The sequence below is a fragment of the Coenobita brevimanus genome, chromosome 56 (assembly GCF_032717465.1).
Source record: "Coenobita brevimanus isolate Jiangsu-jjx chromosome 56, ASM3271746v2, whole genome shotgun sequence".
NCBI classification, from domain to species: domain Eukaryota; kingdom Metazoa; phylum Arthropoda; class Malacostraca; order Decapoda; family Coenobitidae; genus Coenobita; species Coenobita brevimanus.
This window is the reverse complement of record NC_137009.1, coordinates 37,520,331-37,535,552: the sequence shown is the minus strand read 5'-3', so window position 1 is coordinate 37,535,552 and position 15,222 is coordinate 37,520,331. Positions and strand designations below refer to the sequence as shown.

Sequence of the window (15,222 nt, the reverse complement as noted above, 5' to 3'; positions counted from 1 at the left end):
TCCCTCCCTTTCTTTTCCTTCTACCTCTTCTTTCTGCACCCTCCCTCCTAACCCCCCCCCCTCTCTCTCTCCCTCTCTCTCTAAATCCTGGTACTCGCGTGACACAGAGCATTCTTAACCATCCCTCCCTTTCCTTGTTCTTCCACTCCCCTCTTCCTCCCTCCTTCCCTCCCACCCACCTTCCTTCTTCTCTCCCTACACCTCTTCCTTCTTTTCTTGTCTCTCTCAATCCCTCCCTCCTACCCACCCTTCCTCCCTCTCTCCCTACCTCCCTTCCCTCCTTCCTTTTCTTCTCTTCCTCCTTCCTACGCACCCTTCCTTCCTCTCTCCCTACCTCCCTTCTTTCTTTTCTTCTAGTTTCTCCCTCCTACGCACCCTTCCTTACTCTCTCCCTACCTCCCTTCCCTCCTTCTCTTCTTCCCATCCTTCCCTCCTCTCTCCATACCTCCCTCCCTTCCTTCTTTCTTTTCTTCTCCTCTTTCTCCCTCCCTCCCCTCCCCCCCTTCTCTACATCATCATCTTTTACTAGTTTTCCTCTCTCTCTCTCTCTCTCTCTTATTTACTCTTCCTCTTTTCTCTCCACCCTCCTTCCTTTTCAATTCTTATCCCTCCAATCTTTCCCTTCCTCTCTTCTCTACCTTCCTTCCCTTCCTTCTCCTTTCCTCTCCCTCATTTCCCTCCCTTCTCACTCCCCCTCCCCCCTTTCTTCCTCGAAATACTCTTACTTCCTAATACGTCAGCAAGAAACGCAATAATTTTTTTTCTGCCTTGTAATCATAATATTCCATCATACATTCCTCTATTTTTATTTATTTTTTATTCAACATCAAATTCTTCACGGTATCATTCACCCTGTTTTCCTTCATTCATTTTCTTCTTTCTTCTTTTTTCTTACTCATCTCTCAATTATTTTATTCATCAAATTCTTCACGGTATCATTCACCCAGTTTCTCTTCATTCATTTTCTTCTTTCTTCTTTTTTCTTACTCATCTCCCAATTATTTTATTCATCAAATTCTTCACGGTATCATTCACCCTGTTTTCCTTCATTCATTTTCTTCTTTCTTCCTTTTTTTTTATTCTAAATTAGTGTCCAGCCTTTCCTATAAATACAGAGAAATACGAGTACATCATATCTTTTCTTTTCTTTTCTTTATTGTAAGTTTTAAAAATCTAATATTTAGTTCCCTTTACCTAACTCATTCAATATCAATTATCTTACAGGACCAACCTTTTCTCTCTCTCTCTCGTGGGGGTGTACTGTTTCTTACACTTCAATTATACACTTCGGCTCTCTCTCTCTCTCTCTCTCTTGTGGGGGTGTACTGTTTCTTACATACTAATTATAGACCGGCTCTCTCTCTCTCTCTCTCTCTCTCTTCCCCTCTCTATCTATCTCTCATGAGGGGGCTTCTATTTCTTGCCTTTCAATTACACATTTAGTCTCTCTCTCTCTCTCTCTCTCTCTCTCTCTCTCTAATTATACACCTAGGCTACAAATTAATACAATGAAATACAATACCGGAATCTATTTCAACCACACTACTGCCACACTGTACTACCACAACCATTCCAACCACACTGTACTACCACAACCATTCCAACCACACTGTACTACCACAACCATTCCAACCACACTACTACCACAACCATTCCAACCACACTGTACTACCACAACCATTCCAACCACACTGTACTACCACAACCATTCCCACCACACTGTACTACCACAACCATACCAACCACACTGTACTACCACAACCATTCCCACCACACTGTACTACCACAACCATACCAACCACACTGTACTACCACAACCATTCCAACCACACTGTACTACCACAACCATTCCAACCACACTACTACCACAACCATTCCAACCACACTGTACCACCACAACCATTCCAACAACATTACTACCACAACCATTCCAACCACACTGTATCACCACAACCATTCCAACCACACTACTACCACAACCATTCCAACCACACTGTACTACCACAACCATTCCAACCACACTACTACCACAACCATTCCAACCACACTGTACTACCACAACCATTCCAACCACACTGTACTACCACAACCATTCCAACCACACTGTACCACCACAACCATTCCAACCACACTGTACCACCACAACCATTCCAACCACACTGTACCACCACAACCATTCCAACCACACTGTACCACCACAACCATTCCAACCACACTGTACTGCCACAACCACACCCTACCACACAACACCACCACAACCACACTGTACCACACAAAACCACCACAACCACACTACCACACAAAACCACCACAACCGCACTACCACACAAAACCACCACAACCGCACTGTACCACACAAAACCACCACAACCGCACTGTACCACACAAAACCACCACAACCGCACTGTACCACACAAAACCACCACAACCGCACTGTACCACACAAAACCACCACAACCGCACTGTACCACACAAAACCACCACAACCGCACTGTACCACACAAAACCACCACAACCGCACTGTACCACACAAAACCACCACAACCGCACTGTACCACACAAAACCACCACAACCGCACTGTACCACACAAAATCACCAAAACCACACTCTACCACCACAACCACACAAACCACCACAACCACACAAAACCACCACAACCGCACTGTACCACACAAAACCACCGCAACCGCACTGTACCACACAAAACCACCACAACCACACTACCACACAAACCACCACAACCGCACTGTACCACACAAAACCACCACAACCACACTCTACCACACAAAACCACCACAACCACACTGTACCACACAAAATCACTACAACTACACTCTACCTCACAAACTACAACCTTCCCTACCACACAAGTCCAGCCCATCAACCACACAGCAGGTCCACCACAACGTAACCCGCTGTGGTGTGAAAACAGCTTAATATTTCAGGTTATAATTTCCTCCTGGGGGCGTCACTAACTTATGGGTGAGGCAGGGAGAGAGGGGAGGCAGGGGTGAGGCAAGGAGAGAGGGGAGGAGGCAGGGGTGAGGCAGGGAGAGAGGGGAGGAGACAGGGGTGAGGCAGGGAGAGAGGAGAGGAGACAGGGGTGAGGCAGGGAGAGAGGGGAGGAGACAGGGGTGAGGCAGGGAGTGAGGGGAGGAGGCAGGGAGAGAGGGGAGGAGACAGGGGTGAGGGGCAGAGGCAGGGGTGAGGCAGGGAGAGAGGGGAGGAGACAGGGGTGAGGGGATGAGGCAGGGGTGAGACAGGGAGAGAGGGGAGGAGACAGGGGTGAGGCAGGGAGAGAGGGGATGAGGCAGAGGTGAGGCAGAGAGAGAGGGGATGAGGCAGAGAGAAAGGGGAGGAGACAGGGGTGAGGCATGGAGAGAGGGGGGGAGACAGGGGTGAGGCAGGGAGAGAGGGGATGAGGCAGGGGTGAGGCAGGGTAAGGCAGGGAGAGAGGGGAGGAGGCAGGAGTGAGGCAAGGTAAGGCTGGGAGAGAAGGGAGGCAGGGAGAGAGGGGAGGAGACAGGGGTGAGCAGGGAGAGAGGGGAGGCAGGGGTGAGGCAGGGTAAGGAAGGGTGAGAGGGGAGGAGACAGGAGTGAATCTGGGTAAGGCAGGGAGAGACGGAAGGAGACAGGGGTGAGGCAAGGTAAGGCAGGGAGAGAAGGGAGGAGGCAGGGTAAAGCTAGGAGAGAGGGGATAGGCAGGGGTAAGGCAGGGAGAGAGAAGGAGGCAGGGGTGAGGCAGGCAGAGAGAAGGAGGCAGGGGGTGAGGCAGGCAGAGAGGGGAGGAGACAGAGGTGAGGCAGGGTAAGGCTGGGAGAGAGGGGAGGAGGCAGTGGTGAGGCAGGGAGAGAGGGGAAGAGACAATGGTTAGGCAGGGAGAGAGGGGAGGAGGCAGGGTAAGGCAGGGAGAGAGGAGAGGTAAAAAGAGGGATAGGCTAGGCAGGGAGGCAAGGTGAGGCAGAAGTTTGGAAGAGAATGGGTGGTAAAAAAGGTACAAAAAAAAAGTTAGGCAGGATTAGGCAGGGTGAGAGGGGAGGTAAAAAGAGGGATAGGCAGGGAGGCCACGTAAGGGAGGGGTGAGGCAGGGGTTTGGGGAGAGAGAGAGAGAGAGAGAGAGAGAGAGAGGGTGGGGGCGGTAAAAAGAGGAGGAATTAGGCAGAGGTAGGCAGGTTGAGGACAGACAAAAAACAGGGAGAGATGAAGCAAAGGAAGGCAAGGCGAGGCAGGGATTAGGCAGAGGTAGGCAGGGCTGAACAAAAAGGTAAGAGGGGGAGGACGTGAGGCAGGGGTGAACCAGGGAGAAGGAGAGAGAGGAAGAGAGGGAGGGAGGGGAAGGTGTTAGGCAGAAATAGGGAGGTGGGAAAGGTCTACCACAACACTAGCACCACAACCACAACTACCACCACTACCACAGCTACCAACATCTGGCCCTCATTTAACATGGTAATTATCTCGCGTTTTCCAACCTATTATAAAACTCTCCTCTCTCTCTCTCTCTCTCTCACACACACACTCTCTCTCTCTCTCTCTCTCTCACACACACACACACACTCTTTCTTTCTCTCTCTCTCTCACACACACACAATTATGTAACGGATTTGTGTGTCGATTGCATCTATTGTCTACATATTTTTGTCTAATGTCACTCCCCACCTCTCTCTCTCTCTCTCTTACTCACTCACTCACTCTCTCTCTCTCAAGTACATCACGCAAAAGCAAATCCATTACCTTTATCTATCTACGGTATTAATGTATCTACCTCAACATTAAATTCAACTCTCTCCCTCCCTCCCTTTCTCTCTCTCTCTCTCTCTCTCTCTCTCTCTCTCTCTCTCTCACCCAGTATTCTCTTTAATGTGGTAACTTTATTTTTATTACGTAACTTCACCTGCCTACTATTTTTCAACTTTCTCTAACTTTCAAGCTGTTATTATCTTTCATTTTCTTTACTCTCTTTCTTTTTTTTCTCTCTCTCTAACATGTTAAATAATTTCCATAGGTTTGACTCCTTATTGCCTCTCTCTCTCTCTCTCTCTCTAATTCCTCGATCCTTACTCTTATCTTGCTTACTCTTCTCTCACTTCCTCCATCTTTCTCTTCCTTCCTCCCTTCCCTCCCTCCCATATATCCTTCCTATCTCTCCCTTCCTCACTTCACTTACCTTATCTCTCCCTGCTTATGCCCTTCCCTCCCTCCCTCCCTCCCTCTCTCTCTTACCTTCCTATCTACCTCTCTTCATCACCCACTTCCCGTCTATCCACCTTACCTACTTACCTATCTACCTACCTTCCTTTCTGTCTATCATTTTCTGTACCTGTCTCGTGTTCTTCACCTGTGTTCTGTATCTCTCTGTTCTCCCTCCCCCGTGTTATGTTCAGTGTTCTTTCTCCCTGCCTAACACCCCCCTGCCACCCCCTCTTCTATACCTCCGTGTTCCCCTACATGACTTTGTTCCTTGCATACCTTTCCCTCCTACTTACCTGCCTACCTATACCTCCCCTGTCCTTCTCCCTGCCTTACTCTGCCTAAACTCCCTACCTGTCTCTGCCTTACCCTATGTCCCTCTGCCTGTCCCTCCCTCCTGCTTGCCTGCCTACCCTACCTATACCTCCCCTATCCTTCTTCCTGCCTAACCTCCCTACCTGTCTCTGCCTTACCCTATATCCCTCAGCCTGCCTCTCCCTCCTGCCTCACTTCCCTGCCTGTCTCTGCCTTACCCTATGTCCCTCTGCCTGCCTCTCCCTCCTTCTGCCTTCCTCTGCCTCACTCTTCCTAACCTCCCTACCTGTCTCTGCCTTATCCCACGTTCCTCTGCCTTCCCTTGCCTATCTCAGCCTTCCTGTGTCCCTCTGTCTGCCCCTCCCTCCTTCTGCCTTCCTCTGCCTCACTCTTCCTAACCTCCCTACTTGTCTCTGCCTTACCCTATGTCCCCCTGCCTGCCCCTCCCTCCTCTTGCCTTCCTCTGCCTCACTCTTCCTAACCTCCCTACTTGTCTCTGCCTTACCCTGTGTTCCTCTGCCTGCCCCTGCCTACCTCATTATCTGAACTTGTGCGGTAATAATGGTAGTTAGCCGGTCGTCAACCCTTACTTCCCGCCGCCTAACAAGCAGGAAGGCAGGTAGGCAGCAGGCAAGAAGAGCAAGGCAGACAGACAGGCAGGGAGAGGGCAAGAGGGGAGGAAGGCACACAGACAGGCAGGGAGAGGGCAAGATGGAAGGCAGACAGGCAGAGGGCAAGAAGAGAGCAAGGCAGACAGACAGGCAGGGAGAGGGCAAGAGGGAAGGCAGGCAGGCAGAGGGCAAGAATAGAGTAAGGCAGACAGACAGGCAGGAAGAGGGCAAGAGGGAAGGCAGGTAGGCAACAGGCAAGAAGAGAGTAAAGCAGACAGACTGGCAGGGAGACGGCGAGGGAAGGCAGGCAGGCAGAGGGCAAGAAGGGAAGAAGGCAGACAGAGGGCAAGAGGGGAGGAAGGCAGACAGACTGGCAGGCAGGGGGCAAGAGGGGAGAAAGGCAGACAGACAAGCAGAGGGCAAGAAGAAAGTAAGGCAGACAGACAGGCAGGGAGAGGGCAAGAGGGGAGTAAGGCAGACAGACAGGCAGAGGGCAAGAAGGAAGTAAGGCAGACAGGCAGGCAGGGAGAGGGCAAGAGGGAAGGCAGGCAGGCAGAGGGCAAGAGGGGAGGAAGGCAGACAGACAGGAAGGCAGAGGGCAAGAAGGGAAGAAGGCAGACAGACAGGCAGGCAGAGGGCAAGAGGGGAGGAAGGCAGACAAGCAGAGGGCAAGAAGGGAGTAGGGCAGACAGGCAGGCAAGAAGGGAGTAAGGCAGACAGGCAGGCAAGCAGAGAGTAAGAGGGGAGTAAGGCAGACAGACAGGCAGGGAGAGGGCAAGAGGGAAAGAAGGCAGACAGACAGGCAGGCAGAGGGCAAGAGAGGAGGAAGGCAGACAGACAGGCAGGCAGAGGGCAAGAGGGGAGGAAGGCAGACAGACAAAGGGCAAGAGGGGAGGAAGGCAGAAGGACAGGCAGGCAGAGGGCAAGAGGGGAGAGGCAGACAGACAGGCAAGCAGAGGGCAAGAGGGGAGGAAGGCAGGCAAATTGGCATGGGAGGAGGTAGGCAGACAGACAAGGAGGCAAGCAGGGAAGAGGGAAGGCAAGCAAACAAGAGGGAAGGTAGGTAGGCAGACAGGAGAGAAAGCAGACAGGCAGGGAGGGAGGTAGCAAGACAGGCAAGGGGTTGGTAGGTAGAGTGACAGGTAGGCAAGTAGGAAGGAGGGAAGGTAGGCAGAAAGACAGGGAGATGGCCAGGCAGTTGGGCAGGCAGGGATGTAGGCAGACAGGCAAGGCGTAGGTAGGTAGGTAAGTACACAGATGGGAAGTTAGGTTAGGTGGACAGGTAGGTAGGTAAGTGGACAGGTAGGAAGGCAGGAAAGAGGTAGGTAGGTAGGTAGGAAGCTAGGTAGGTAGGAAGGTATTTAGGTAAGTAGGGTGACAGGAAGGCGGGAGGTTGGTAGGTAAGTAAGTAGGATGAATGGAGGGAAGGGAGAGAGGGATGGAAGGAGGTTAGTTAGGAAAGGGAGAAGAGGGAGGTTGGAAGGAAGGAAAGCAGAGAGAGAGAGGAGGAGGAAGATAGAAACAGAGGAGGGAAGATGAGAGAGAGAGAGAGAGAGAGAGAGAGAGAGATTCTACCGCAAATCACATCTCACCAACCAACCTGACATCTGATCTACCTGTCTTTCCCTGTACGTCACACCTTAATTAACTCCCCGATATCAAGGTGACCCGGGAATGAGATGATGATGTAGGCAGAGAAATATAAACGAAAATATATACCTATTTCTTCCCCACAAAAACGAAGAACATGGTGAAGATCATGATGGTGGTGGTGATGATGATGATAGCTATGGACGAAGTATAGAAGTATTTCTTCCCTACGATATAAATAAAAATGATGATGATGATGAGGGGTGTTGGTGGTGGTGGTGGTGGTGATGACGATGATGATGGTGGTGGTGGTGATAATGATGATGATGATGGTGGTGGTGGTGGTGGTGATGATGATGATAGTGATGATGGTGGTGGTGATGGTGACGAAGATGATGATGATGATGATGATGATGATGATGATGATGATGATGACGACGACGACGACGACGACGATGATGATGGTGGTGGTGATAATGATTACGATGATGATGATGATGATGATGATGACGATGATGATGGTGGTGGTGATAGTGGTGATAATGATGACGATGATGGTGATGATGATGATGAAGGTAATAATAGATCCTTTGTGATATTAATTAAGGGGAGGTTCGACTGACGGTCTTTAATTAGGGGAGAGAGAGAGAGAGAGAGAGAGAGAGAGAGATTCATTTTGTGTGCGTGTGTGTGTGTTTTATGGATGGTGGAAACTGTGCTAGGAATGGTAGTAGTTAAGGTGGGGATAGTGGTAGTTGTGGTGGGGATGGTGGTAGTTGTAGTGGGGATGGTGGTAGTTGTCGTGGGGATGGTGGTAGTTGTGGTGGGGATGGTGGTAGTTGTGGTAATGGTAGTTGTGGTGGGGATGGTGGTTGTTGTGGTCGGGATGGTGGTAATTGTGGCAGAGATGATGGTAGTTGAAGTAGGGATGGTGGTAGTTGTGTTGATGGTGGTAGCTGTGGTGGGGATGGTGGTAGTTGTGGTGGCAAATCGATGTTGATGATGGTGGTTGTGAGTCGGTCAAGGCGATGTTACTCTACCTCACGAAGAAGAAGAAGGAGAAGAAGAAGAAGGAGGAGAAGAAGAAGAAGAAGAGGAAGAAGAAGGAGAAGAAGAAGAGGAAGAAGAAGATGACGAAGGAGAAGGGGAAGATGAAGATGAAGCCAATGAGGAAGATGAGGAGGAGGAGGAGGAAGAGAAGAAGAAGAAGAAGAAGAAGAAGAAGAAGAAGAAGAGGAGGAGGAAGACGTGGAGGAAGAAGGAGAAGAGGAGGAGGGAGGAAGAAGAAGCAGACGAACTGACATCAAATACATAAAAAAACAACCAAATATCAATGTAATTTTAGAGATAGTGTGATAAATGAAAGAATCCGCAAGAGAGAATTAAAGAGAGGAAGAGAGGTTGAGTGTCACTTACTGGTGGAAATGAGAGAGAAAACTAGTGGGGAGGAGGAGGAGGAGGAGGAGGAGGAAGAGGTTGAGAGAGAGAGAGAGAGAGAGAGAGAGAGAGAGAGAGAGAGAGAGAGAGAGAGAGAAAGCAGCCTAAGGATCCAATCACAGCATCCTAAAACCATTACCTGCCCACCTAACCCACCTCTCCACCCACTTAATCCACCTATCCACCCACTTAACCCACCTGTCCACCCACTTAATCCACCTGTCCACCCACTTAATCCACCTATCCACCCACTTAACCCACCTGTCCACCCACTTAACCCACCTGTCCACCCACTTAATCCACCCACCTAACCCACCTATCCCACATGCCCACCCACCTAACCCACCTATCCACCCACTTAACCCACCTGTCCACCCACCTAACCCACCTGTCCACCCACCTAACCCACCTGTCCACCCACTTAACCCACTGTCCACCCACTTAATCCACCTATCCACCCACTTAATCCACCTATCCACCCACTTAACCCACCTGTCCACCCATCTAACCCACATGCCCACCCATCTAACCCACCTGTTGATATCAGGTTCTTCCAAGTATGTCCTAGATGTGCTAACCGATGCGACACCTGCTATCCTTGTCACATTCTATCAGATCGGATGCCAAACTAATATATGATCCAAAAACAACATTCGTATAATGATCGATAAATCTGCTGTTTGCTTTCCTTTGCAGTCTACCCATTGAACTTTCTATACTTCAGGGCTTTCTCTCTCCCTCTCTCTCTCTCTCGGGTCCAGCTCACTCCATCTACTAGTGAGAAACAGGCTTGGATGATGATGATGATGATGATGATGATGATAAAGTTGATTTTTGTATTTTCCTGCTGTTTCTGGACCCTACCTACTTCACAAACTAATGGGAAACAGGCTAAGGCTTTGATAGTGATGATGATGATGAGGAGGAGGAGGAAGTGCAGGAGGAGACGAAGGAAAGAAAGATGATGAAGAAGAGGAAGAAAGAAAAAGAGGAGGAGGAGGAGGAAGAAGAGAAGGAGGAGGCGAAGAAAAAGAGAGATGATGATGAAGACGAAGATGACCATAACGCATACGAATATGATGATGGTGATAATGAAAACGAACATGATGATAATGATGAAAATATGAAGTAAAGGAAATAATGATGATAATAAAAGAAAATGATTGATAAACTTCCCACAACTGCCCACCTACCCACTATCACCCACAAATAAATACATAAATAAAAAAACAAGCAAGCAAACACCAAAAAACAAAGTAAATAAATTAATAAAGTACCAAAAATCATCGTACATTAGCCAACCAAAACAAAATCGTTGACATAAACTATCGTACCCGTAAATATTATTGACGAACAGTATTTCTCAGCTATCGTACCCGCCTCTACCCACATCGATATTCGGGCATGAAAAACTACATACTCGTATCTCTCGTGTAAACTCTCTCATGCAGACTCTCTCTCATGCAAACTATATATCGTGTAAACTCTCATGCAAACTATACATCTCTCTCTCTCGTGTAAACTCTCTCTCTCTCTCTCTCTCTCTCCCTTTCTCGCTCTCTCTCTCTCTACCATGCAAGGCCACTCTAAATTTTACCTCCTTATCAGATCGTGCAAGCAGAAACACACACACACTCTCAGCTTCTGCCACGCACGCCCACTAACTCACCTCTCCATACTACATCACGTAAACACAGACTCTCTCATCACATCACGCCAATGAAAATCCATCTTTCTGTCCACCTACGGCATCCATGTATGTACTTCATTAGATTCAGCATATTCTCTCTCTCTCTCTCTCTCTCTCTCTCTCTCTCTCTCTCTCTCTCTCTCTCACACACACACACACACACACACACACCACGCAAAAACAAATCCCATCTCTCTGTCTATCCACGGAATCCATGTATCTACTTCAGCATTAGATTCAGCATATTCTCTCTCTCTCCCTAAGCAGCCGAGCACGTAAATATTCCATCCATCTAAATTCCTCTCTCTCCCCCCACCTCTCTCTCTCTCTCTCTCTCTTTCTCTCTAACACCAGATGATACGAACACTTCAACTAAACTATCTCAATTTTAAGTTTCACCATAACATTCATGTGAGGAAGAAGGGTCGTGAGAATTTCGGGTTGTGTCAGTCCTCTCTGTAAATTATCTATCTATCTATTGCCAGACGTCTCAATCACGTAAGGGGTGGCCACAAACAAATCGCCTCCATGTCGCCCTATTTCCCGCCATTTCACTGCCCTCCCCCCAGCTCACCTCTCTCTCTCTCTCTCTCTCTCTCTCTCTCTCTGTAAACAATATACCGGTAGCTATAACTAAGGAAAAACTGTTGCTTTCTTGACCAAAACTGCGTTAGTCTTACATACGGTACTCATCTTAAGAACACCATGATTGAATTTAGTAGTTTAATGCAGCTTACACACTCATACATACATACAGTACATACACACACAAACACACACACACATTCAAGCAGCTTACACACACACACACACACACACACACACACACACACACACACATTCAAGCAGCTTACACACACACACACACACACACACACACACACACACATACACGAAACACATTCAAGTACGGTAGCTTACACAAAAAAACGCAAAGAAAACGCAAACAAAAAAGCGCTAAAATAACACACACACACACACACACACACACACACACACACTTCAACAACTCCTCAGTGTAACATTTCGGTACATGTATAGCGATTAGAAACTAAGAAAAAAATATCTCTACTTACCATATCAAAACCATCAAAAAATCCAAAGGTGATTAACAATACACATAATAAATATATTCTGTTAAATCTAAGCTATTTTGGGCTTGGTTAGGATAAGTAAGAGTGAGCAAGACTAAGATCAATTTAGCGGCAAGATAGCATGTAGGGTTGACTAGGTGTTAATAGACTTATGTTATTTAATTAGACAATTTGATTAGGGATGTTAGATTAAACTGTGGGATGTTAGATTGGGTTACTCTATTCAAGTTAGGTAGGTTAGTGTTGGGTTAGGTTCTTAGAGGTGTACAAGACTAATGTTATTTAGACTTGATTAGATTAGGGATGTTAGATTAACTGGGGGTTGTTAGATTGGGTTACTCTATTTCAAGGTAGCTAGGTTAGTGTTGGGTTAGGTTCTTAGATTTATACTAGACTAATGATATTTAATTAGATTTTATTAGATTAGGGGATATTGCATTAGGCTACTCTATGCCAAGTTAGCTAGGTATAAAAAACGTCTAACAGGTTGTTATATTAATTTAGACTGGAGCACTGAAGTTAGGATTAATTATAACAATGATAATCTTAGGATGGCTCAATATGGTATAGCTCTGATAAATTATATAATAAATGTAATAAAGGATGTATTATTATTTTTTAGTGCAAGGAAGAAGGAACCAAAGGCTAGAAGCCCGTATAATTGTTCCCTTCAAGAAAAAACAAAAGTATGATAACAGCCAAATTCAAGATCTGTTCATTTCGAGATGCCTGGACACACTGCGTTTGAAAGACTGGAGGTCATAAGCAGTAGGAAATGCAGACAGAGGAAGACAATCCCACAGTTGACCCGTTGCATACACTGAGGACTGGGAGTAACGGTTAACTCTTGCATTAGACAGTTGGAGAGAAAAGGGATGAGAGTTTGTTGACAGACGGGTGCTACGTGCCCGCCGCGTCGTAGTGGTGGAGGGACGCAAGCAGACAGTTCAAAGGAGTAAGCTGTTTAGATTAGGGTGTTAAGTTAGAGGAGGCAAACCTAGTGCTAAATCGGCTTAGACAAGGGTAAGTTAAATGTGGTTAGATATGGTTGAGGTTAAGTTAGACTACATCAACTTCAAACTAGATTACGTATGCTTAGGAAATGCTGTTAGATTATAGCTGTTAGATTTGTTAGGGTAGATTAGGCTATACTTAAGATTATTTTCAAGCAATATTTCCTACCTTAAGTTAACATGATGCTGAAGTTAGCTGTCTCCTTCCTTCAATCTTCCCTCCTTCGGTCCTTCAATCCTTTCCTTCCTTAGTCTCTTCTCTCTCTCATCCTTCTCTTCCTTTGTTCTTGTTTACTTTCTTCTTTCACTTAATTCTCGTCTTTAGTTTCTCTCATCCTCCCTCTTCTTTCTTTCCTTACTTCCTTCAGTCTTCCTTCCCTAATTTGTCCTCTTATCATCCTATTTCCTTCCTTTTTTCAAGTCTGTTCTTACTTCATTCAGTTCTGTCTCACTTTCTTCTACCAATCCTCTTCCTCCACGATTTTCTCTCCCTCTTCCTTTCCTCTCACGTCCTTCCTTCCTTCTCAATCAATCCTATTTCCTTGTCCTTTCCTTCCTTCTTCTCACACACTTAACATTTCCACAAACAACTTTAAAATCCTGTTGGCATAATTCGCAAAAAAAGGCGAAAACTTTTGAAAAACTAGCAATATATTTTGAAAGGCGGCCCTAAAATAACGGATAAAAACTATAATTCCAAAATATTTCGCTCTGGCTCATTTTTTTTTTGGGGGGGGGTTAGCCCTTCCCTACAATGACTGAATGTCTTTGTGTAGTGAGGGTCGCCTTCACGTGGTGGCACTGATGTAATAAGGCGGATCCACTGCCCGGTTATACAAACGTCCCTTGCCCCTCACGGCCCCTAATGCAAGACTAAACAGGGGCGATTTCAGTCTGTAGTATAAAATAAATCGCTAAGGAAGAGGTGTTAGGGAGCTTCCTTACCCAAGAGAATAAGGGCGTAAGTCTCCTTGCTCTCCGGGTAAGGAAGCTCCCAAGCACCTCTTCCTTAGCGATTTATTTTTGGATACGGCTGGTTAATATAATTTTACACGTTACCTATGCTGAGTATAGCGATATTGGAAGGATTTATGCAACACGGGTGGGGGCAGTAGGTATAAATATAATAAGTCGCTTAGGAAAAGGTGTTAGGGAGCTTAACTGGTGAAAATACCCGCCTTCACACAAATCTAAATGTACTTGGCCTGAATGGGTTGTTAATACCGCAATAATAATAATAATAATAATAATAATAATAATAATTTAATAATAACTAGTTACTACTACTATTATTATTATTATTATTATTATTAAACCAGCCTCAAAAAATTAGTTACATTAAGTTCCAAATTTTTCGAGATAAATTAAATATATAACAATTTATCATGCAATTTTTTTTTCAAGTTTTAAAAATACGTTAAACCGTTTTCCGTTAATGTCTGATTTCCCTTAGTCACTATTTTTTTTTTTTTACCAGTTTCCTTCGTTCAGTATAATTTTCCCTTTTTCTTTCGATCAGTTTCACGTTTTTTTTCGTCATTGAGTTTCCGTTATTATTCGTTCGCTAATTTTTCGTCTTTCGTGACCTGAAACGTATTTCAAAATCTACTCCGCCGTTCACTTTCCATCGCTCGCCATCGTTCATTTCGTTCCCTGTCCGTCTCGCTGGCTCAAAATTTCACTCAAAATTCGAATATAAACAAACTCAAAAGAAATTTACGAAACAAAGGCGAGTCCTGAGTCCACCTGTACCAATATGGAGAGCATACGTTTGAAACTGCAAAAATAAACCTAGAATCTCACATATCCGCGTCAGCACCGTAATTTTTCGCTCAGTGTCCAGGAAAAATGTGCAAATGGACAGATTAAGTGCGGAATTTTTAAAGAATAAGCGATTTAGTTTACCAAAGGGAGGCCAGAGCGCACAACACACCTCCTCTCGCCACGGCCTCCATGGGCGCACTGGAGGCGGCGGTTAACGTTGCTACCTTGCCTTACCTAACCTCCACCTGAGCCGCTTGCCCTAAAATATCTTCCATCGCTACCAAATTATCCCACAAATCAAAAATTATCAACCAAGCTGATAATTATGATAAAGAATAATGCTAACTACCGTTCTTTAGGATAACTGAGAGCCTAGTCAAGGTTGCAATGTGTTACCATTTGAATATTCAAAATCTCCGGTATACGAAAAGATGAACGCAATCTTTTGAAAATATTAATAGTGGAGTAATTAAAGGGTTCAATTTATTATGGCTGTATTCTAGTGACATTATTATTAGTA

General features: G+C 46.2%; 1 protein-coding gene across 1 annotated transcript in view; it reads right to left on the bottom strand.

Annotated features, from left to right (window-relative positions):
* Positions 1 to 14,977, bottom strand: part of LOC145401714 (glutamate-gated chloride channel-like) — a 221,133-nt gene extending 206,156 nt beyond the window's left edge. Inside the window, exon 1 of the mRNA XM_080273896.1 lies at positions 14,937 to 14,977. Coding sequence (XP_080130022.1) covers positions 14,937 to 14,977 — 41 coding nt within the window. The remainder of the gene's footprint in view (positions 1 to 14,936) is intronic.
* Between the last annotated feature and the right edge of the window lie 245 nt (positions 14,978 to 15,222).